Genomic DNA, 24,431 nt, shown 5'->3' on the forward strand with positions numbered 1-24,431 from the left:
TATGTCTCTTTGTTCATTCATTCACTTTCTTCCTTCCTTCAATACAGTATTTTCCTTACTGATGCTGGCTTATGTGTGGTCTTTAAAGAAAAGCTCCCACCAAACTCTTAAGAGCAAAGAATAAAACCTATTATTTCTGTCTGTCCCAAGTGCTTTCCAATTCCATTTTTAATGCCAATAATACTACAGGAATTAATGGCATTATTCCGACAGGGTTACATACCATGTCTGAAAGTGACCATATAGTGATTGAGATATAGACACTGACATTTATTTCCTTTTTAATACAGTATAAAATAACGTATTTTTCGCCGTATAAGACGCTCCGGCATATAAGACGCACCCAGATTTAGAGGGCAAAAATCAGGAAAAAAAGAAAGAACTAAACCTAGGTGTGTCTATGATGCAGGGGCGTCTTAAGGACTTTTTACCTCCCCCTTTCCAGTTACATTACATACTATTACACCACATATGGGGACAGTGTTATGTGCTGTGTCCCCCTGTGCCTGCTGTGTCCCCCTGTGCCTGCTGTGTCCCCCCTGTGCCTGCTGTGTCCCCCTGTTCTGCCTGCTGTGTCCCCCTGTTCTGCCTGCTGTGTCCCCCTGTTCTGCCTGCTGTGTCCCCCTGTTCTGCCTGCTGTGTCCCCCTGTGCTTGCTGTGTCCCCCTGTTCTGCCTGCTGTGTCCCCCTGTTCTGCCTGCTGTGTCCCCCTGTTCTGCCTGCAGCCCCCTGTGCCAGTGTCCCCCGTCCCCCTGTTGTGGCAGTGTCCCCCTGTTGTGGCAGTGTCCCCTATTGTGCCAGTGTCCCCTGTGGCAGTGTCCCCTATTGTGCCAGTGTCCCCCTATTGTGCCAGTGTCCCCCTGTTGTGGCAGTGTCCCCCTGTTGTGGCAGTGTCCCCCTGTTGTGGCAGTGTCCCCCTGTTGTGGCAGTGTCCCCCTGTTGTGGCAGTGTCCCCCTCTTGTGCCAGTATCCCTCTCTTGTGGCAGTGTCTCCCTGTTGTAGCAGTGTCCCCTGTGGTAGCGTCCCCTGTGCCTGTGGCCCCGTTGTCCGTGTGTCCTCCAGTGCCGGTGTCCCCCTGTGCAGGTAGTGTGAGTACACATACATTACCTGCTCCTGCCGCCGCGCTCCTGGCTCCCCGATCCTCTTCTTCCATCTACCGCTGCCCGCTGCTGCCCCCGCCGAACATCGCTGGCCGGTCTTAGCCGCATGGATACGCTATCAGCACACCACGTGCCGGGGTCACGCATGCCGCCGAACAACGCTGGCCGGTCCTAATTATCCGCGCAGGGATACGCTATCAGCGTGCGCCGGGTCACACATGCGTATGCGTGACCCCGGCGCACGTGGTGTGCTGATAGTGTATCCCTGCGCGGCTAATTAGGTCCGGCCAGCGTTCGGCGGCATGCGTGACCCCGGCACGTGGTGTGCTGATAGCGTATCCCTGCGGCTAATTAAGACCGGCCAGCGATGTTCGGCGGGGGCAGCAGCGGGCAGCGGTAGATGGAAGAAGAGGATCGGGGAGCCAGGATTGGAGCCAGGAGCGCGGCGGCAGGAGCAGGTAATGTATATAGTGCTTCCCTGCGCACCTCTGCATCCCGAAATCCGTACCTTCGCCACATAAGACGCACCCACTTTTCCCCCAACATTTTGGGGAAGAAAAAGTGCGTCTTATACGGCGAAAAATACGGTACCTCTAAATAGAGTGCCTAATAAGTAAAATGTTAAGTATTCATATAAATCCCTTAAATATACAAAAATTTGCTACACAATACAAATAACTTTTATATTGTGCTTTTCTCCTGGATTGTAAGTTTGCAAGGGCAGGGACCTTCACTAATGTTTTCTTTTTCTAATGTATTTCAATAAATACACCAGTATTGGTAATGTCTCAAATTACTCATCGATTGTACATTGTTGTACCAGTGTTGCTGGTTGTCCTGATTGTACATGTGTTGAACTATTCACGTATTTATGCCCCCCAAACTATTGTCTGTTTTGTACTATGTTCAGCAGTACAGCAGATGTTGGCACCATATAAATAAAAAAATATTAAAGGGAAGGTTCAGGGACACCTCGCAAAAAATAAAAATCGATATCCACTTACCTGGGGCTTCCTCCAGCCCGTGGCAGGCAGGAGGTGCCCTCGCCGCCGCTCCCGAGGCTTCCGGTCGTCTTCAGTGGCCGACCCGACCTGGCCAGGACGGCTGCCAGGTCGGGCTCTTCTGCGCTCCAAGGCCCGGCACTTCTGCGTCTCACGCCGGCGCGCTGACGTCATCGGACGTCCGCCGGGCTGTACTGCGCAGGCACAGTAGTTCTGCGCCTGCGCAGTACAGCCCGGCGGACGTCCGATGACGTCAGCGCGCCCGCGTGGGACGCAGAAGAGAGTGGATATCGATTTTTATTTTTTGCAAGGTGTCCCTGAACCTTCCCTTTAAGTATTGGGCTAAGTAGGTCAGTTGCAATAACACATGACCTAACATTTCTTAGACATATTTTAAAAACAAACATAAATTAAAGGGAACCTTAACTGAGAAGGATATGGATGTTTCCTTTTAAACAATACCAGTTGCTTGTCAGTCCTGCTGATCTCTTTAGTTGCAGTAGTGGCTGAATCACACACCTGAAACAAGCATGCAGCTAATCTAGTCTGACTTCAGTCAGAGCACCTGATCTGCATGCTTGTTCAGGGGCTGTGGCTAAAAGTATTAGAGACACAGGATCAGCAGGAGAGTCAGGCAACTGGTATTATTTTATAGAGACTCTGTACTGAAAAAAAGTCAGCTGGGGGGGACTTTCCTCGGGAGGGGGAATTCTTAGGGTCCCAATGAGGCTCTCCCCCCCCCCCCCCCCCCCTGTAGCTGCAGGCAATCCAGTGCTGGATCCCCCGAAGTCTCCTGCAATCCTCGCTTGACAAGCCTGACAAGGCTCATATATTTACCTTACTTGGCTCCAGCTGGGGCGCTGTTGCGGCTCTCAGCACGGAGATGTCGGGGCCGCTCTACTACGCAGGCGCAGGAGACTTCCGCCTGTGCAGTAGAGTGGCCCGACACTGATCAGTTATCTCCGCCCGGAGAGCCGATACTGCGCCTGCACTGGAGCCGGGAAGGTATATATTTACATCCCCGCTGTTTGGAGGGCTGCAGCGAGACCGCCGTGGGACACATGAGGACGGGGAAGCCTCGATAGGATCTGGAGGCTTCCCCCACCCAAGGTGAGTATCTCCAGGGAAACTTTTTCAGTTACAGGTTTTCTTTAAAAGGACAAATCCATATCCTTCCCAGTTTAGGTTCCCTTTAACATATGACCAATACAATCCTATGATTACAATGACTATAATAAACAATATCCATTAAAGACAGACAAGAAGTAGTTAGTACCGCTGAGATTTTAACTGGTTTCCGGTTGAGACTGCCTGTCCTTTTAAAGGCAAAGGCTCTAATTTAAGCCCCCTCCATTAACGGGAAAGAAAGTTTGTGGCAGAAGTGAAACAATTTTGGCAAAAGATGAAAACGCACATAAGCCTTGTACTGCAATGCATGAGCAATGCATTGGTGTAGCTGAGTCCTTGCAAGTCTGCTACATAAGTGTTTGCTTTTCACACTAGTCGAGAAATTCTGGATTACCAGGATGGAAATGTGGAAGATGATGGGATGACGGGACTCCTGAGGCTTGCAACCAGCGTCATCAAACACAAGCCTCCCTTCAAGTTTTCAAGAGAGGGGCAGGTAATGACATCTGATTCTTCTTACATCTCAGTCTCCATATCTATTCTGTGGTCAGTACCTATCTAATGGGATTGTTGTTTTTCAGGAATTTCTTAGAGATATTTTCAATCTCCTATTCATGTTACCCAGCCTAAAGGACAGGCGGCAGCCCAAGTGTAAATCCCATTCTTCTCGCGCTGCTGCATATGACCTGTTGGTGGAGATGGTGAAAGGATCAGTGGAGAACTACAGGCTGTTACACAACTGGGTAATGGCGCAGCACATGCAGTGTAAGAACCAGTGTATTTATCATTTTTACACCTTCTACTGCCCTGGACGGACCTTAGCAATGTTAAGTATTGTAAAGAACCACTCATGCCATAGCTATTATGAGGATAGGCGAGCTAGAGACCTGATTCTTCCACAAATTAAATTATAATAATTGTAGTCTTAGAAACGCTTTGTTTAGGGCCCTTCTTAACCCTATATGCTTCCATGCTTTTTATAGTTTTTATCTAGGGTGTGCAATGAACGTAAAGGTGTCCATACATCATTCAACCTCTCTGGCGGTATGATTAAAGTGGACCCAAACCAAACATTTTTTTAATTCAAAATATTTAGTTGCACCACTCTGACACATACAAATATAAATAAACACTCCAAGCCTATGAGCATTTCAGTGCATGCTTTTCACCCTCCTCTTTGCATAACTAGGGTTATACTGGGGGCAGCCATTAGCAATTGCTCCATTGCTGGACACCATCTACTCCACCAGTTTGCCGGATTATTTGCCGGCAATATGAAAGGAAGGGAGGGGTTCCTCCAATAAATGTCAAATATTTTATACTTATCATGCAGCTGAAAAAAGGCTGCTATTTATTATCATTTAGAAAATAGATTTTATTTCTGAAATCTTGTATTTTTAGTTTGGGTCCACTTTAATTCCAGATTTTGTCTAAAAGCGGTGCAATATTTCCATTCGCTTTTAGGCCCTAAAAAAATCATACTGCTAGATAGATCTGTGGCAGCCTTCTTCCAGATTACTCACTTCCCTTGGATCCAGCTCGGGGTTAACGCTCAAGCTTGGGGTGGAAATCCGCAGCTCAGAGTTGGGGTTACTGCTAAGGCAGCCTAGGGCTCGTTTCCACTAGTGCGGTGCGAATCGCTGGGATTCCACCGCTGACGAAAGAGTCAGCATAGCATCCAAGCAACTATTGTTTTTAAGAGGACTGAAAGTTTACTTTAAGACTTGACATCAAAAAGAATAAAAAACAAACACTGTTCTATGTGGTTTTTCTGTGGGTTTGCATTTTCTTTTCAATGATCTGCTGTCCCATAACTTAACTGTGTGCGATTCTGCAAAAATAAAGTGTACATATGTACGCCTGATAAATGTTTTGCGAGCTCAGTAGTAGTAGTAATGCTGCCATCTGTTCCGTAGGCAAAACCATGTGTGCTTGTGTAAATGCTTTCCATTGATGATTATTCCTGTTAGTCCATGTTATTACCTATAAATAGTCTTACAAAGTTAGACAAGTCTTTTTTCAACCAGCAAATTCAGTTTTAGGTGGGATCCATAAGGTGTTGATTTGAAAGTTTGTTTATTCATGATTGTCTTCCACTGTTTACCTCTGTCTATTTTGCACCACAGCTTCCCATGCCCCTTATAAATGGGACTACTGGCCACATGATGATGTGCGAGCTGAATGCAGGTTTGTTGGACTCACCAATCTTGGAGCCACCTGCTATCTGGCATCTACCATTCAGCAGTTGTACATGATACCGGAGGCCAGGCAAGCCATCTTTACTGCTAAGGTAACCAACATAAGAGCTAGCAAAATCATAATTTTATGTTGCAATTAATAAGGGTGAATTCATTGTAATCAAACCTAAAGTAACTGCATCTTCATGAGCAAATAAAGCAGGGTTTTTTTTTTTTCCTGCCTTTAATTTTTTTTGTTGCACTCCTATAAGTTTCCATTGACCCAGGTATTTGAAAAAAATATAGCCAATTAAAGCCTGACCATTTAACAAGCAGATGGTTGATTAAAGGACAACTATCAAAGTTAACTAAAATTCTAAATGGCACACAGAATTCCAGTCATTACTAGCAAATAGCAATACAAATGCTTTTTTTCATCATTTCATTTTTTTATTTGAAAAAAATATGACATTTACAGAGAAAGTTTTGAATGTGGGCATTACTATGGAGGACTGTGTCCAGCACATCCAGCATGCGGAAACAGTCCTCACTGTCTATAATCTTGTAAAATAAATGTCTTCAGAATGCTAGAAAGTGGAAATATAGCTTTAAATAACTCCTCAGCTGCAGCTCTGTGTGTTCCTGTGTGTGTCTCTCTCTGCCTGGCAGTGTAAAGTAAGCAGAGTTTACAGCCAGGATGAGCTCATTTTGAATGGGGGAAAAGCATCCAAGAACAGGAATAGTAAGCCTCCTTCTCTTCAGATCCTTCTCTGTAGCTAAAAATTATTCTCATATGATCTGTGAGAAAGCAGCTGTGGGTCGGTGTAAGCAGGGCAGAGAAAAACAGTAAATCCTCTGTGAATAGTGACAGAGAAGTGGAACCTATCCACATGGTACAGCTCTAGCCCCGACAGACACAATCTGTTAGAAAACTTTATAAACAAAGCATTTTTCACTCAGGCAGTCATCAGAGGCTTCTGAAAAGCTTTCTAGTGTTGCTGGCTAAAAGCTCTATAGGACAGTTTCTTTGATAGTTCCTCTTTAACCAACAGCTAAACACCTAGAAGCGTGGCTCAGTTTTTATTTTCTTCCTGGGTCAGTGGAGATTTGTATTTTAAGATAACTCGTTTTGCTCATCACAAATATATAGATGAGTAAACAATGATCACTTTAGCTATAGGTAGAGAAACTTTTGTTTTGGCTGGATAAAATAATTTATACTGTTAGTTCCTCATGCTTGTTTATCATTATTTCTTGCAGTATTCTGATGATATTAAACACAAGACCACCCTGCTGGAGCTCCAAAAAATGTTTACATATTTAATGGTAAGTTAATTTTGCCTGGAATGGACTTTTTCATAATTGGCATGTGTTTATACTTTTTCATACATTGGTATATATGACTTTGGCAGTTTTAACCCCCTTGCCGTTACAATTCTGGCGGCAAGGGGGCAGCGCAGCACTTTTTTTTACATTTTTTTTTTTTAAATCCTGTAGCGAGCCCAGGGCTCGCTACATGATAGCCGCTGACAAGCGGCATCTCCCTATCCACTCTGATCGCCATCGGCGATCAGAGTAAGCAGGAAATCCCGTTCAGAACGTCGTCGGGACGTCAGAATGACGTCGGGACGTCATAGGGAATCCCGATCCACCCCTCAGCGCTGCCTGGCACTGATTGGCCAGGCTGTGCAAGGGGTCTGGAGGGGGGGGGGGGTGCGGCGCGGCGGGTGGTGGCGATCGGAAACTGCGCGCAGCTACGTGCAGGAAACGAAATTTGTGAAAATCGGCTCAGCGGGGTCTGAGAAATCCTCCTACGCGGCTTACCCCGAGCTGAGCTCTGGATAACCGGCAAGGAGGTTAATGAATGATACATTATTTGATTGGTCATCTGAAAGGTATGAATGTTTGAACTATTTTTAAGTTGTATACAATCATGTTTATTTTCTTATACCAAAAAAAAATGATTAAAGGTTGCCATACATCAGGCAGCCGATCAACCATCCAATTCAATAATTATTGGGTCAAAGATGCAACCAATTTTGGGTCAAAAATGGTTGCATGTATTGATCAGACATGCGGGTGAATCTCGGGCCAAAGTAATGGATTGAGTGCATGGCAGTAACAGAGTGCAGTATTAGAACGAGCGACAAATGCAAGTTTGCTGTTTCCTCGCACTGTGAATATGAACGCCACATGCGCTGCTGGTGGGTAGTACGTGGCATGTGTGTGACGTCACACGTGTTATACACTGGCAGTATGTAAGGCGTAAATACGGAAGTGGAAGATGGATGCGCACTGCAGTAGGTGACCGCAGACCAGTAAAACATAAATGCACGGGCAGGGGGTCACATTTACAATGGGTGGCGGCAGATGCAGCATCACCAGGCCCAAGAGATTTCATGCTAAAAATCAATAGGGAATTGGCCTGCGGTCTATGGGCAGCCAACAGGTCTCTCTCTATCTCGTCAGATTTGATGAGAAAAAAATCTGTCGAATCTGCCTATCATCGTGATCGATGTACGAGTCATTTTTTTTCTTGAGCTATTAAGTAGTGAACATGGCGCCACAATAGACCGTAATAAGAATTACAGCTATAGCAGCGCACAGTGAGTAACTTCGGTGCTGTCAAAAGACGAAGCTGAAGTTACTTTTAAAAAACTGTAATTCGGCCGCCAGTATTGCTGGCAGCCGAATTACATAATTCCCTGCCATCCACGTCGACCTGGAGGGAAAATAGTAATTAACGCCACCGGGAACTTGTGCAGGAGTAGGGTAAGTCGTATATTGGCTGTATCCTGTGCCAAAGTCTCCTGGCGGCAATTTCGCATGTACACATTAAGTAGTGGTATTTTCATGGGCAAAGTTCCTTTTCATGTTGATCGCCCAGAGCAAACGAGTGAGGTTTTAGTATGTGCCGCATTGTTTGCAATTGCACAAGTACTGTATTATGCATTGAGCACTTTGAATAAAGCAACGGACCCAGCAGTCCTGACCCGTTCATTCTTTCATCATTCTTGGTCATTGGTCAGAGCATGCTAACCGGACCGGGCAGTGTGGTACCTTCTGCCTGCCGACAACTGTATCTCTGCTTAAAGGGAACCTGAGGTGAGAGGGATATGGAGGCTGCCATATTTATTTCCTTTTAAACAATCGACACCCATTTGCCTGGCAGTCCACCTGATCCTGTGTCTCTAATACTTTTAGCCATAGACTCCTGAACAAGCATGCAGCAGATCAGGTGCTCTGACTCCGTTGACTCAGGCTTTACTGGATTAGCCATATGCTTGTTCCAGGGTTTTGACTCACACTACTCATGCCAGATGATCAACAGGGCTTCTAGGCAACTGGCATTGTTTACAAGGAAATAAATATGGCAGGTTCCATATTCCCCTCACCTCGGGTTCCCTACAACCACAGTGCCAAAGTTCAATAAGTGTTTTTCTTTTAATACTCTGATTAATCCAATTTCAAGCTGCCTGTGATCTGCATTACATTTCCATGCAAGGTGAAATTGTTGGCATCTTCCTGACCATCGCTACTCTGTTTGGTATTTGCATGCGGTAGTGTAAGCGGAGTGCTGTGTTTTTTTCCATCAGGAAAGTGAGTGCAAAGCTTACAACCCGAGGCCGTTCTGCAAGACTTACACTATGGACAAACAGCCGCTCAACACGGGAGAGCAGAAGGACATGACAGAGTTCTTCACCGACCTCATAACCAAGATTGAAGAGATGTCTCCTGAGCTGGTGAGCCAGATCTGTCTGCCATCACTGTAGCTCATTGTAGCAGGTTTTGTGTTGTAACTAACTATATTACTTTTCCTTTGCTTTACAGAAAAACACAGTGAAAACGTTATTTGGAGGCGTTATTACAAACAATGTTGTGTCATTGGTAGGTATTTTTCTTTATATCTTCAAATGTCTTGTAAGGGAAATGTGAATGAAAGACTGATACAAATTTGTAATTATTTTTTTTTTTTAAATTTAATCTTATAAGAGAAAGGTGGTTTTAAATGTTGTATGTTTGCCAAATGCTTCATTGATCCAGCAATTCTCTAGATATGGGGTGGGCAAACTTTTTGACTCAAGGACCAAATGGGGTTTGAGTGGGCGGGCCAGACCAGAATAGAAGTGAGTGTTGCACGCCGTGGCAAAAATGGATGTGGACATGACAGCGTGTGGGTGGAGCTTACTGTAATGTAACCGTGTAATGCACTAGTGGCCGTAGTGGTTCCCCTCCCAAATATATGGTAGCCAGATGTGCCTGAAATATAGGCAGGCCCCCACCAGTATAGGTAGCTAGGTGTGGCCGAAGGTTAGGCAGCCCCCATGTATAGGTAGCCTAGTGAACCCCCCCCCCAGTACTAGACAGCTCCCCCCCCCCCCCCCCCCCGATTGGTAGCTACGTGTGCCCAAGGTCTCAGGCAGCCCCTAATTTGTAGGTAGCTTCATGTGCACCTTGTATTAGAAAGCCCCTCCATTATAGGTAGCCACATGTGCCTCCCCCCCCCCCCGTTATTAGGCAGCTTCCCCAATATAGATAGACACGTGTGCCCCTGATATTAGGCATCCCCCTTCCGAGCTACATGCAGAGTTGCGAGCGGATCTTAAATGCAGTTACTTACCTGGCTCTCAATTTCTAGACCAGTACCCTTCAGTCGTGCAATCAGCTTCCAGATAATTTTTCCATCTGTAAATCTAAAGTGCCAGGAAAACGGCTCTCCCTATATGTAAAATGCCCAATATAAATATGTAAAATGATACATTTGTATGTTTACTTTGCTTATGTTCCATCAGGACTGTGAGCATGTAAGTCAAACAGCAGAAGAATTCTACACCGTGAGATGTCAGGTGGCTGACATGAAAAACATCTATGTGAGTAGTACTGCTGTGTACAGAATTTTCAATTCACTTATGATCAGCATCATATGGTACTTGGTGTTGGTGAGCTACTTTAACATATACATACCAGGCAGTACTATTTTTTAATAAGGTGGGGTGGGGCAGAAAGTTAAATTCAAAATGCACTGATCACCTGCATTTAAATCTGCATGTTTAAGTTGTTTTTCTGTCACATTCTGGTATCCATATTCTTGCAAAGAGGCAGCCTTTTTCATAGTTATACACAGACCTTTGCAAAAATCTAAAGGTAGCCATACATCTACGAACGTGACAAAGCCCCCCTCCAGTGCTGTCCTCCCAGTGCATAAATGTGCATGTATGCATTTATACATTACCTGTCCTTCCCAATCCGCTGTTCTTCCATTGGCTGCATACACGCTGCCGCCGTGGTGCATGTGTGATGTCACACACGCCATGTGGATTTAGAAAACGGATAGGCATCGCGACACAGGACAGGTAATGTATAAATGCGCACATACATGAACATTTATACATTGGGGGACAGCACCAGGGTTTTGTTGCGTTTGTCACTCGTCCCGAAGACGCTCGCCGTTACCACCTTGAACCAGATCAACCACGACAGCCCAACATCTTGCAGAATGTCCGATCAACATGCTCGGCCTGATATTGGTAGCATTGTCAATCGGGTATGCGCTTGGCGGCACAAATATTCATCAGATTCAATAATCATCGAATCGGATGGTCGATCGGCCGCCAAGTCGCCTGATGTATGGCCACCTTAAAAGCCATACTCAGGGGTAAATGACCTGACTAAATTCATTGAGTTTATAAGATTGTCTTAGAACAACTAGGTCAATTAAGGCAAAACTTTTCATTTTGCAGTCATTGAAGGGGCCCATACACTGGTCGAATCTATCAATCGATCAATTTGTGGCGGATTTTGATCGATGTGAGCTATTTGATAGGATGGAAAATCTAGATGGATCTGCTGCTGCCACCAGGGCCCATAGAGTTGCATTGGATCTAATGGTCCAATAATCCATTTAAATCAATTTCCAATAGATGTCATTCTGAAATCTATTGGAAACCTGTTCCTAGTGTGTGGCACACATGAGATAGATTCCTGTCAGTAACGGGATCGTGCTGGAAGACATAGCATAGTTGCCTGCCCAACCATTTCCACCAAGAGGTAGATGTAAGCTCTAATCCTAAGATAAAACAAAACGGCTGTTCCTCTTTTAGAAAACGCAAAAAATAAGCAGTTTATTTTGGTGTTGGCTGGTGCCATCAGGTTTTTTTTTTTGTTTTTTTTTACAATAAAGTTTACCTTAGGCGTGACACGTAACGGAACATCATGAGATTAACATGTATGTATAGTCCCAATACTACTTAGAACTAGCCTGTGTTCCTTTTTTCCTCACTGTAAAGCCTAAAGTGTACCTGAGGCATAAAAGATGCAACCTTTATACTTCTGCTTACCTGGGGCTCTATGTACTCCGTACACTCCAGTAGGTTTGTAGTACAGGTAGTCCCCAGTTAAAGAACAAGATAGGGACTGTAGATTTGTTCTTAACTTGAATTCGTTCTTAAGTCGGGACGATTGAAACCGCTTTTCAAACTTCCCCCATGGAAATGACATCGCGATGGGATCGGGCCGTTCGTAAGTTGGGCGTCTGTAAACAGGGGACTACCTGTATATGTTTTTGGGCTGTCCTATTTAGAAAGTGGATCACCTTAATATTTGAATTTATAAAGCGCAAACCTATTACGCAGCACTGAATTATGGATTGTAGTAGTAAAAGATAAAACAACTTTTGATTTCGATAGTAATCATTAATGTATGTAAATCTCTTGTTGAAGTCCAGTGTACCGTATTTAACGCCGTATAAGACGCTCCGGAATATAAGACGCACCTAGGTTTAGGGGGCAAAAAACAAGGAAAAAAATAAATATACTAAACCTGGTGCGTCCATGTTCCAGGAGCGTCTTGTTGATGTTCTCCCCCAATTGGTGTCGTCCTGTGTCCCCTTCTGTCCCAAGTGTGTGTACTACTGTCCCCAGTATGTCAGTGTGTGTCCTGCTGTCCCCAGTATGTTCCCTGCTGCCCCCAGTATGTCCCTAATGTGTGTCCTGCTGCCCCCAGTAAGTCCCTAATGTGTGTTCTGCTGTCCCCAGTATGACTCCAGTGTGTCTCTGGTACATACCCTGCTGTCCCCAGTATGTCCCTAGTGTGTCTTGCTGTCCCCAGAATGTTCACTGCTGTTCCTATAGTGTATGTCCTGCTGTCCCCAGGTGTTCCCTGTATGTCCCCAGTACGTGTCCTGCTGTCTTCATTATGTCCCTAGTCTGTGTCTTTCTGTCCCTAGGTGTCCCCATTCTGCCTACCGTGTATCTCCCCGTGTTTATGTCCTCAAACACCCGTGATGCCGCTTGTGACTATGTTCCCCCTGGGTGGTCCACAACTGCTGCATATATGTCCTCAAACACCCGCCGCTTGTTTACATGTCCCCCCTCTGTGTTCCGCAACTGCCCGCTTGTGCCCTCACTTGCGTCGCCGCTTTCCCCTGGTGTAAATAGCTGGACCCCGCTCATCTTACGTACGTCAGTGCCTTCTGCAGGGATCGGAGACCCGCTTGTGCCCTCACTTGTGTCGCCGATTTCCCCCGGTGGACCGCGCTCATCTTACCCAAGTCAGTGCTGCAGGGATCGGAGACCTGTCTTCAAACACGCGGCTCCCCCTAGTGAAGGCTTCTGCTGATGACGCAGCAGAAGCAATTACTAGAGCTGAAGTGCGGAAGTGAAGACAGGTCTCCGATCCCCGCAGAAGGCACGGACTTAGGTAAGATGAGCGCGGTCCACCGGGGGAAAGCGGCGACACAAGTGAGGGCACAAGCGGGTCTCCGATCTCTGCAGAAGGCACTGACTTAGGTAACATGAGCGGGGTCCAGCTATTTACACCGGGGGAAAGCGGCGACGCAAGTGAGGGCACAAGCGGGCAGTTGCGGAACACAGAGGGGGGTCATGTAAACAAGCAGCGGGTGTTTGCGGACATATACGCAGCAGTTGTGGACCACCCAGGGGGAACATAGTCACAAGAGGCGGCGGGTGTTTGCGGACCACACGGGGAGCAATGGGCACACACGGGGCAGTGCAGGGAATCCCCGACGTGACGGCGGGTCGCGGTTCGTATCGGCGGGCGTTCGGAAGTCGGGGATTACCTGCCTTTGCCGTATAAGACGCAGGGACTTTTTCTCCCCATTTTTTGGGGAGAAAAAGTGCGTCTAATACGGCGGAAAATACGGTATTTTATGCATTGCAAATTATAATTATCTGCGGTTTCTTTATCCCTCAAATCCCTCCCGTAGCCCCGCCCCCCACCATGGTGTTTTCTCTATCCCAAGTAGAGAAATCACCATTGCATTTTTTTTAGCATAGGAGGGGGTGTCTCTGCGCTGAGGGATTTGGGGGTAAAGACACAGCAGGTAATTATAACTTTATGTTCTCTGGTTGAACTCGATGGACGTATGTCTTTTTTCAACCCAAATAACTATGTAACTTGCTATAAGTAGAGGACCCATTGAATGCATGTATACTACACACTACAGATTCACTTTTAACTGCCAGGAGAAAGCACTGCATCCTGTGTTCTTCTGGAATAAAGTTCAAACATCTAAATGTCACCACTGTCCTCACTTTAGGAGTCACTGGATGAAGTCACCATCAAAGACACTCTGGAAGGTGACAACATGTACACATGTTCCCAGTGTGGGAAGAAGGTGCGAGCGGAGAAAAGGTGATATGAAGCATTCTATTTGGTTGTTTTATTACTGTCTCTGTGTTATTCAATAACCAATAATGTAGGTCTGTATTTTATGCTCCTATTCCCACTGGATTTAAAGGTACCTTGTAGTAAGATATAGGTATTAAAAGTAAACAGTCTCATACCAGACGCTGAGTCCACAGTCAGTGCCGTCAGTTACCTGATCTGCATTACTTTGGTGTAGTTTCCCCTAATCCAAGTTCTGTGCAAATCCATCCAGCAGCTTGCTCTCTTGGAGCTGGTTGGGTGTAATGGCTAGCTGCACCTCTCTCCACCCACATTGTGACATTGCACTACACTGACCTCTCCTTCACCATCCCATCCATTCATACTGGCAGTGTGGTAGATGAGTGGGTTGCGATGTTAGTGTAGACGTAGCAGGATTAACCTGTTACTCTGTTCGGGTCAAGCTCCTGTGTCCAGGCTGTGGGTCAGATTTGCTCTAAGGCTGCCAGTGTTGCATGCTGCACCATATTTACACAGACCAGGTAAGTGTTGGAACAGACTGTAAGTGCAGTCAGTGTCTTACATGGACTTGTCATTGCTTTCACCATGCTATAGGGTTTCTTCACAATTTCATTTACCTCACACTAAATGATATAAAGTATGAAAAGTGTTTTCGCCTCCTTCCTTTTGGTCTTTGTTAATTGTATTTTCACACTTTGAATTAGACAAGTAAGTGACTGTCTTCTGAGAAACAGCACTGGCCCATTTTACCATTCTCTAATCTATGAAGGACCTCTCCCCATTTTATAGTGTTCTGTCTTCAGTGAGAAGATTAAGGTGACCCGATGTCAAACCTGATATTGTGGTAACTGAAACAGGGTCACAACATATAAGGTTGTATTGTATACATACTGCAGTCAGGACTTCCTTGTCCTTAAGCCAATGTTTCTCACACCTGTCCTCGTGACTCCCCAACCGTGCATGTGTTGCAGGCAGCATCACCTATGCACAGGTGGGGTAATTAGTGTCTCAGCTACCTGGAATGTGCATAGGTGATGCTGCCTGCAAAACATGCACCGTTGGGGAGTCATGAGGACAGGTTTGAGAGACACTGCCTTAAAGAGACCCCGAAGTGAGGGAGATATGGAGGTTGCCATATTTGTTTCCTTATAAGCAATGCCAGTTTCCTTGCAGTTCTTTTGATCTTCTGGCATAAGTAGTGCCTGAGTCAAAACCCTGGAACAAGCATATGGCTAATACAGTAAAACCTGAGTTAGAGTACCTGATCTGCTGCATGCTTGTTCAGGGTCTATGGCTAAAAGTGTTACACAGGATCAGGAGGATTGCCAGGCAACTGGTATTGCTTAAAAGGAAATAAATATGGCAACCTCCATATCACTTACCTCGGGTTTCCTTTAAGGGCAACTGTGGCCATGCACCTGCTTGCCGAAATAAGTATGCACAGCTCTGCATTGCAGCAGAGATTGTGAGTAGTGAAAAGAGGCTATGGCCATTCACCACCTCATCCACCTGACTGCTAATCTAGTTAAAGGGAACCTTAACTGAGAGGGATATGGACGTTTCCTTTTAAACAATACCAGTTTCCTGGCAGCCTGCTGATCCCTTTGGCTGCAGTAGTGGCTGAATCTCACACCTGAAACAAGCATGCAGATAATCCAGTCTGACTTAAGTCAGAGCACCTGATCTGCATGCTTGTTCAGGGGTTGTGGCTAAAAGTATTAGAGACACAGGATCAGCAGGAGAGTCAGGCAACTGGTATTTTAAATGGAAAAATCCATATCCTTCTCAGTTTAGGTTCCCTTAAAACGTCATGCAGGCTTCGCAAGGTGTGAGCACTCCCTCGACTACAAGCCAGTTTCCACGCCAATGGAACTGCTGTACGGGCATGTAAGTGGAAGGTAGTAAATTTGGGCGCTCCCATAGGCAACCATGTTAAAGTTAGAAATTACCAGCTACATAAAAAGCGGGCTCCATAGGCACCCAAGTAAAATTGGGTCAGTGGAGTTGCATTACAATGTAACTAAACTGCACCCCAAAATATAGCAGGTGCCCAAGCAAAATAGCAGGGACAGTGGCGGGCATGTGGTTATAAGTGGCCATACAGCCACTTACTGAGAACAATAGTGCTCTGCAGCTGAACTCCATGCTTTTTCATTATCAGGCTGTTTTTTGGAGGGTTTATTACTGGGCTTACTCTTAGGCCAGAAACCCACTGGGAGCGCTTTGTAAGTGTGAGTGATTTGAAAAAGCTCTTGGTAATGCAATGCTATGGGGGAGTTTTATAAAATCACATCATTCTAGTGGGATCACACCCATAGCATTACATTAGCTAGAGCTTTTCAAATCACAAAGCGCTCAGAAAAGCTCTCCTAGTGGGTTTCTAGCCTCAAGGTACCTATTAACTTAACAATTTAGTGAGCAATCAACCTGATCAGGTCAAATAGTGGTGTTGATGGTGCCAAATGACATTCCTGTGCCACTAAATACAAGGTGCCGCGGGGGCTCAAATAGCTTTGGTGTTCACAACATATTATATACATGCTACCACCAAATATATGGTTTGAGGACACCCAGCGATATTTATCTATCAAACTTGATGTGACATATTTACTAAAACGATAAACGTTTGTTTAGCTGAGCTTAACTGGCTGAAACTAAATACACTAATGCAATGGGAACTCCCATATGTTCTGCTCTGTGACCTGCATTGGCAGTCAGCATAACTCTTTTGAAGAAGGGAGCAATCGGAGAAAAGTATAGCTGTCCTATACTGTATTTTCTGCTGTGCTTTTGCAAAGCATGTCCATTAGGGAAGGTTGTTTGTCAGAGGAGTTGTGAGCCACACATTACCCAGATAGAGAAACTTCTGTGCACAGGCACTCGTAACCTAATTTTTTTGTCATCTTATGTTTTTCAGGGCTTGTTTCAAGAAATTGCCAAGGATATTAAGCTTTAACACAATGCGGTACACCTTTAACATGGTCACAATGATGAAGGAGAAGGTCAACACTCATTTCTCCTTCCCTCTGCGGTTAGATATGACTCCATACACAGAGGATTTTTTAATGGGAAAGAATGACCGAATAGAAGGTATTGTGTCTGCTGGTAGCCATTGTAGTGATAGTCCAAACTGCAATTCTGTTTAGTGCATAACAGCCTTTGTTTTATTTATGTAACGTAATACTGAATTTATACTTGCAGAATGTAAGAGATGTTTTTCTGTTTTGAAAATTGTAGATTTTATTTAACCTATTTTGGTTCCTGGACGTAGTTTCTACGTCCAGGAACCATGCGCGCTACCGCGCGCCCCCGCGGCCGATCGTGCACGCGCACTCCCGGCCGCGGATTCGGTAGCCAAGAAATCAATGTATCGGGCTACGGAGCCCGATCATTGATTCCTCTCCCCCGCTGAAAAAGCGACAGCTTCTCTCGGAAGCTGAGCTTTTTCTGGCCGTCTTCTTCCTGATGCGTCACTCTAAGCGCGTGCTACGCTTAGTGACGTCATGTAAACAAACTCATGGCCGCCATCTTGTGGCCAAAAAGTAATACTACACCTGGAAAAAAAACCAACACAGAATTAACACACATTTCCATTATAAATCTATTGTTTACCTCCCACCCTCCCAAAAGTACCCTAATAAAATTTTTAGTATAAAAAAAAACAAAACATTACAATAATAAAAAAAAAACATGTAAATATTTACCTAAGGGTCTAAACTTTTTAAATATCAATGTAAAGATGAAATATTTCTATATTTTTTTTTTTATTTTAAACTTGTAAATAGTGATAGATGCAAAATGGAAAAAATGCACCTTTATTTCCAAATAAAATTATGTCCCTATCACAATGTATGGCGACAATATTTTAACGGTGTAATAACCGGGACATATGGGCATATACAATACGTGAGTTTTAATTATGGAGGCATGTATTATTTTAAAACTATAATGGCTGAAAACTGAGAAATAATGAATTTTTCCATTTTTTTCTTATTCTTCCTGTTAAAATGTGTTTACAGTAAAGTGGCTCTTAGCAAAATGTACCCCCAAAGAAAGCCTAATTGGTGGCGGAAAAAACAAGATATAGATCAGTGCATTGTGATAAGTAGTGATAAAGTTATAGGCTAATGAATGGGAGGTGAACATTTCTCACGTGAAAACGACGGAACCTGAATGGGTTAAGTATATCTGAGACAATGAAAAGAAAAGGTTTTGAACTTACCTGAGGCTTACCCCAGATCTCTGTAGTCCATCTGCTCCCTCACCGTCGTCCTTCTGGCCCCCTCTGTTATGCCATTGTCAACTCTGGTAAAGTCCCCAATTGAGGCCGGTAAAGGTACTCTCCTTTTGCTGGGTGCCTGCACAGCATGCAATCGGTGGTGGTGGGGGGGGCGCGACCCTCCGTAAAACTGCACACCACACACACACACCACACCGGCCGACCCTTGGTAAAACTGCACATGTGCAGTAGCACCCACAACCCAGCTTGATTGCAGACTCCACAGCGGCAGACTGGAGTGCTCCAGACCAGCATGGAGGGAGCTTACAGACTACAAGGGGCTGGAGGAAGTCCCAGGCAAGTCCCACGCACACACACCACACACTGCACACACCGCGCACACACACAACGCGCACACACACACACACACCACAACACGTACGTACGTACGTACGTACGTACAAACACACACGTACACACACGTACACACACGTACACACACACGTACACACGCACACACGTACGCACACACGTACGTACGCACACACGTACGTACGCACACACGTACGTACGCACACACGTACGTACGCACACACGTACGTACGCACACACGTACGTACGCACACACGTACGTACGCACACACGTACGTACGCACACACACACGTACGTACACACACACACACGTACGTACACACACACACACACACACGTACGTACGTACGTACGTACGTACACACACACACACACGTACGTACACACACACACACACACGTACGTACACACACACACACACACACACACACGTACGTACACACACACACACACACGTACGTACACACACACACACACACACACACACGTACGTACACACACACACACACGTACGTACACACACACACACACACGTACACACACACACACGTACACACACACACACACACGTAGGTACACACACACACACACGTAGGTACACACACACGTAGGTACACACACACACACACGTAGGTACACACACACACACACGTAGGTACACACACACACACACACGTAGGTACACACACACACACACACACGTAGGTACACACACACACACACACACACACACACACGTAGGTACACACACACACACACACACACACACACACACACACACACACACACACACACACACACACACACACACACTTAGGTACACACACACACACACACACACACACACTTAGGTACACACACACACACACACACACACACACACACACACTTAGGTACACACACACACACACACGTAGGTACACACACACACACGTAGGTACACACACACACACACACACACACGTAGGTACACACACACACACACACACACACACACGTAGGTACACACACACACACGTAGGTACACACACACACACACACACGTAGGTACACACACACACACACACACGTAGGTACACACACATGTGTGTGTATATATATATATATATATATATATATATATATATATCTCACAGAATGTTTACTTTAGCACTGCTGGTCTTTTCTGTAAGTAGTGGGGTTTACAGCCTCCTCCTGTCAGCCAACCCATCACTGTCTTTGGGCTTAGACTTAATTACTGCTACCTAGATACAGGAGTCTCATTCTTCATAGACTTAAAGTGTACCTGAGAGCAGGAATAAGGAGTATTTTATACTTACCCGGGGCTTCATCCAACCCCATGAGCACTGCTGCGTCCCTCGCCGTGCTTCTTGGCGGCTCTGTTCAGCTGCAATCAGCCCCAGTAATCTGGCTCAGTTGCATCAGTCGAGCTCTTCTACGCATGCATGGCTGTCCGCGCATGCGCAGAAAAGCTCGACTGACGCAACTGAGCCAGTTACTGGGGCTGCTTGCGGCGGAACAGAGCCAATGGAAAGGATGGGGGGGGGGCATCAGTGCTCATGGGGCTGGAGGAAATCCCCAGATGAGTATAAAATGTTTGATTCCTGCTCTCAGGTACACTTTAACAGTATATGCTGTTATGTGCAGTATATGCTCTTTCTACATATTCACTCTGCCTAGCTCTAGTGAATGGAAACTGATCCACTGGAGTCCAAAGGTGACAACAGACATCTGGCAGTGGTGAAAGGCCACACACTTCACTACCTGTGGGAAATAGTGCCAGGGTGTGGTCAGCATTTTGGAAATTTGACCTAAAGTCTTTCCTTTATCCCTCAAGTTCTTGTGTGACTATTATGCTTATTACTTTGCCAACCTTTGTTTTAAATCCACATTAAGTGTATTAATCTTAACATTGACTTGTTGCTGCTCATTTAGGCTTCAAAGATGAAGGTGATGATGTGAAAGAAACTGAGAGCTATGAGTACGACTTGATAGGAGTTACTGTTCACACCGGTACTGCTGATGGTGGTCATTATTACAGCTTCATCAAGGATATTGTAAACCCACACGCATATAAAAATAACAAGTGGTAAGCCCTGCTATATCTCTACAAAAAATAATTTGTTAATCTGAGGAAAATGTGCTTTTAGCTGGGTAGCTGTTCTTGAATAAATACTAAACTTAATTTTGTGTTCATGAAGGTGGTTGGTGTGTCCAACAACCATGGAATGTCTTAAAGCACCGACAGTAAGGCTGCTTAGTAGACTGCCTTACTACCTGGGCAGTCTTCTAAAAGTGGTATCTCTTGAGTCCCAGCAGGTCCCCAAATAATTGGAGCTGAACCTTGCTTAAGTCCTATATTTCCTTCCTTGTTTGCCTATTGTTAGGCCTAAGGTCATGTATGACTTAACCAGAGAGAATGGAAGACATGGCCAAGGATAACTAGAAGACTGCCTGGATTTCCTTGCACACACATGCAGCCAAAAATGGGAACCCATTTCAATGAAGATTATTTTTGAGTGCTGAGACAGGATGTGTCTGACAACATGTTAGTAATGTTAGTTACTGAGACTGCTTGGAGTAAAAATTGTTTTAAAAAGTCACGGAGATCAAAGTAATTCAACAGTAGTCTTTTTTTGGTCCACTGCCCTCCATCATTTATATTGGGCCCCTTTTCTCCCCAGATAATGCTTCCACTTCCATGAGCTGGTCCTATTGGATTGTAATAAGAGCTGCCTTGATTTGGCTGCTACCTAATTACTAGTAAGATGTGTCACCTGTTCAAGGGCAACCAAGATGCCATCAAGAGAGTAGATAAAGCGCTACAGGAGGCATTTGAGACAGTTGCAGGATTGAGGTCTCTACTGGGAAGTTGACCCTTTATCAAAGACAAATCATGGACCAAGAGGCAATAGTGCTTTTGTATTAAATGACCTTTAAGATCTTTTCTCATGCTTCACTGTTGTATTCTGTTTCTTAGGTATCTTTTTAATGATGCCGAAGTGAAGCCGTTTGATTCAGCTCAGCTTGCTTCAGAATGCTTTGGTGGTGAAATGACAGTAAGTTAATGTAATAATTTCAAATCCTCATTCACCTTAAAAAAAAATGCATGTTAGAAAAGTTACATTACCTGGTAAATAACATTTTTTATTTCCTTTTAGACAAAGACGTATGATTCGGTCACTGATAAATTTATGGACTTCTCCTTTGAAAAGGTATATTTCCATAAAACTGTACTCCTTAAATGCTTTCAGTGTGTGATGTAATTAAAACTGGTAACAGATCCGTCTTGTTTCCTTAGACTCACAGTGCTTACATGCTGTTCTACAAACGCGTGGAGCCGGAGGAGGAGACCAGCAAGGAGGTGAAATTTGATGTCTCTTCAGAGCTGCTAGAGGTATTTATGCTTTTTTTTTACTGAGATTCTGATACTTACTACATAGTATGCTCTGGTCATGTGCAGCTTACAGGTTTTGTATGATTAGCCACAATGCTGAAACTACTGACAGATAAGGAGAATAACCTTGATTATGATGCATCAATGGCCCTTGTCTCAAGGGGTGAAGTTCATTAGGTGCTAAGTAAACAGGTTTTAAAGGCAATATTTTCATAGTAGGTAAATAAGCCGAAAAGGATTTTAGCGACTTTAAGTGAAAGTTAACTTACGTGGTCAGAGTATCTCTTGCAAGATTACATTTTCTTGTGGGGTGTTCTTGATATGCAGTGGTTGATACTTAACAAAAGTAGTACAAGGAAGGAAAGTCAGTTGGCACAGACCAGTTAGTATCCATGCATACTGCTATCCACTGTCGGAAGGAACCTACAATGAAAAAATTGAACCAAGGAGCAATGGAATGCCTTGCCTGCTTCTGGAAAACCACTGTATGTGGATCTCTGAGCAATTGCAAAACTTCCAGTTAACCCAGCCACAAAGTGAGTTGCAGACAACTTGAGGTAGATGCACTTAAAGTAAACCTAGAACATTTGAAACAAAATCATTTGTACATACCTGGGATTTCCTCCACCCCACTGTAGTCCGTTGCCTCCCTCTTTGTCGATAAGGTCTCCTCAGATGATCCACAGTGCAGTCTGCAATCCAGCCGGGTTGTCCCAGACACGCATGCCCCCCAATCGTGCTCCCAGGTGCGTCCTGCACAAGCGCGGTTAGTCTTAACTGCACTTGCTCCTTGCCACAGGAGCATGATTTCACGTGCGCTCAGGACCATGCATGCGCAGTAGTCCCCAACTGGCTCAGTTGGAGACTACTGAGGCTGGAAGTGGCTCAACGGAGAGGACTGGGACAACGGCGTGGGAGCAGACCACCCAGTGCACTGTGAAAAGAATGGAATGAGTGGGATCTATATTTCCCAAGTACAGAAATCCCATTTTCTATCACCTTCCTTGTGGGGATATAACATTAATAATTTAGATTAGGAATCTGACATGAATATGTTCATGAGACAAAACTGAGTTTTGACTAGAAATCCCTGTCCTTTGTTTCATTTAAGGGTTTCTACGACTCCAATTATTTTTATTTCTCTATTTTCAGTGGATATGGCATGACAATATGCAGTTTCTCCAAGACAAAAACATTTTCGAGCACACTTATTTTGGGTAAGTGCATTCATTCTCTATAGCATTATTTCCCAATGCCTTTTTTTAGAGGAGTGAAATAATGCACCTTCTATTTTCCAGGTTTATGTGGCAGCTTTGCAGCAGCATCCCCAGCACTTTACCAGACCCCAAAGCAGTGTCTCTAATGACAGCCAAGGTAAAATATTGTGTTTGCAGATCAATCTGTTGCAGACTATTTTCTCCTCACAGAATTAGTTTGAACTCCAGAGTTATGCTTTAAGTATTCTCTCTAATTTATGATTATTGAATTACTGGTGATTTTACATGCATTTTTCATACCTTAAGCACTCATTTATATTTATCTTAAAGAGAACCTGTAAGGGAAAAAAGTGGCCCTATGGAGTACGTACTTCGGGAGGGGAATCCTCTGGATCCTAATGAGGCTTCCCCGTCCTCCTGTGCAACACCAATCCAACGTTGGGTCCCTCAATTAGCAGCAGAAGGCAATATTTACCTTTTAGATCCAGCGCAGGGTCAGTACCAGCTTCCCCCTCCGGCTCTGGCGGCAATAGCCACGCCTCATCACGTCTGCTTTACTGCACAGGTGCAAGACGCCTGCGCAGCAGAGTGGTATCCACTCAGGCTTGGTTATTTCCTCCACAGCCGGAGGGGGGAGCTGGTACTGCACCTGCGCTGGGTCTAAAAAGTAAATATTGCCTTCTGCTGCTGATCGAGGGAGCCAGCGCTGGATTGGTGCTGCACAGGACTACGGGGGAAGCCTTATTAAGACCCAGAGGCTTCCCCTGCAGGTTCTCTTCAAATGTTTTAGTAATTAACATTATGTTCTTCTCTTTCAGCTAAGCACATCATTTGTGTTGGAGACTTTCATCCATTCAAAAGAAAAGGTATTGTATGTCTTTTAGGTGTCGACAAAATTCCCTTTGTGTTCTTTAAAACCAGCTCTGGGTATTAGTTTTGCTAGTCTTTTGATTAAATTCGTTGGTTGAGATTTTTGTGTGTACAAGTTCCTCCGCTAATGTCCCATAAATGTATTTTAACCTACCTTAGAATGAGCCCCTCTTTTATCATTTTCCTGCAAGCCAGACTTTGTTGCTGTAGACTTAATACTTTGGGCCCCGCCCCTTGCAGTCTGACAGATACTGAACCATGCAGCCTTTGTGACTACAAAGGCTGCTACTAGACAAAAGTGTGA

At 44.9% G+C, this 24,431-nt stretch overlaps 1 protein-coding gene across 5 annotated transcripts in view; it reads left to right on the forward strand.

Annotated features, from left to right (window-relative positions):
- The window catches only part of USP34 (ubiquitin specific peptidase 34), a 240,088-nt gene that overhangs the window by 175,031 nt on the left and 40,626 nt on the right, over positions 1–24,431 (forward strand). For all 5 annotated transcript variants that reach the window (XM_068232384.1, XM_068232385.1, XM_068232387.1 and 2 more), the window contains 16 exons: positions 3,604–3,724; positions 3,810–3,993; positions 5,355–5,518; positions 6,666–6,731; positions 9,002–9,148; positions 9,237–9,293; positions 10,199–10,276; positions 13,963–14,057; positions 16,969–17,141; positions 20,579–20,732; positions 21,624–21,702; positions 21,805–21,858; positions 21,945–22,040; positions 23,193–23,257; positions 23,339–23,414; positions 24,076–24,123. In XM_068232384.1, the coding sequence (XP_068088485.1) occupies positions 3,604–3,724; positions 3,810–3,993; positions 5,355–5,518; positions 6,666–6,731; positions 9,002–9,148; positions 9,237–9,293; positions 10,199–10,276; positions 13,963–14,057; positions 16,969–17,141; positions 20,579–20,732; positions 21,624–21,702; positions 21,805–21,858; positions 21,945–22,040; positions 23,193–23,257; positions 23,339–23,414; positions 24,076–24,123 (1,657 nt within the window). The remainder of the gene's footprint in view (positions 1–3,603; positions 3,725–3,809; positions 3,994–5,354; positions 5,519–6,665; positions 6,732–9,001; positions 9,149–9,236; positions 9,294–10,198; positions 10,277–13,962; positions 14,058–16,968; positions 17,142–20,578; positions 20,733–21,623; positions 21,703–21,804; positions 21,859–21,944; positions 22,041–23,192; positions 23,258–23,338; positions 23,415–24,075; positions 24,124–24,431) is intronic.

Source organism: Hyperolius riggenbachi, chromosome 4 (genome assembly GCF_040937935.1).
Source record: "Hyperolius riggenbachi isolate aHypRig1 chromosome 4, aHypRig1.pri, whole genome shotgun sequence".
NCBI lineage: Eukaryota > Metazoa > Chordata > Amphibia > Anura > Hyperoliidae > Hyperolius > Hyperolius riggenbachi.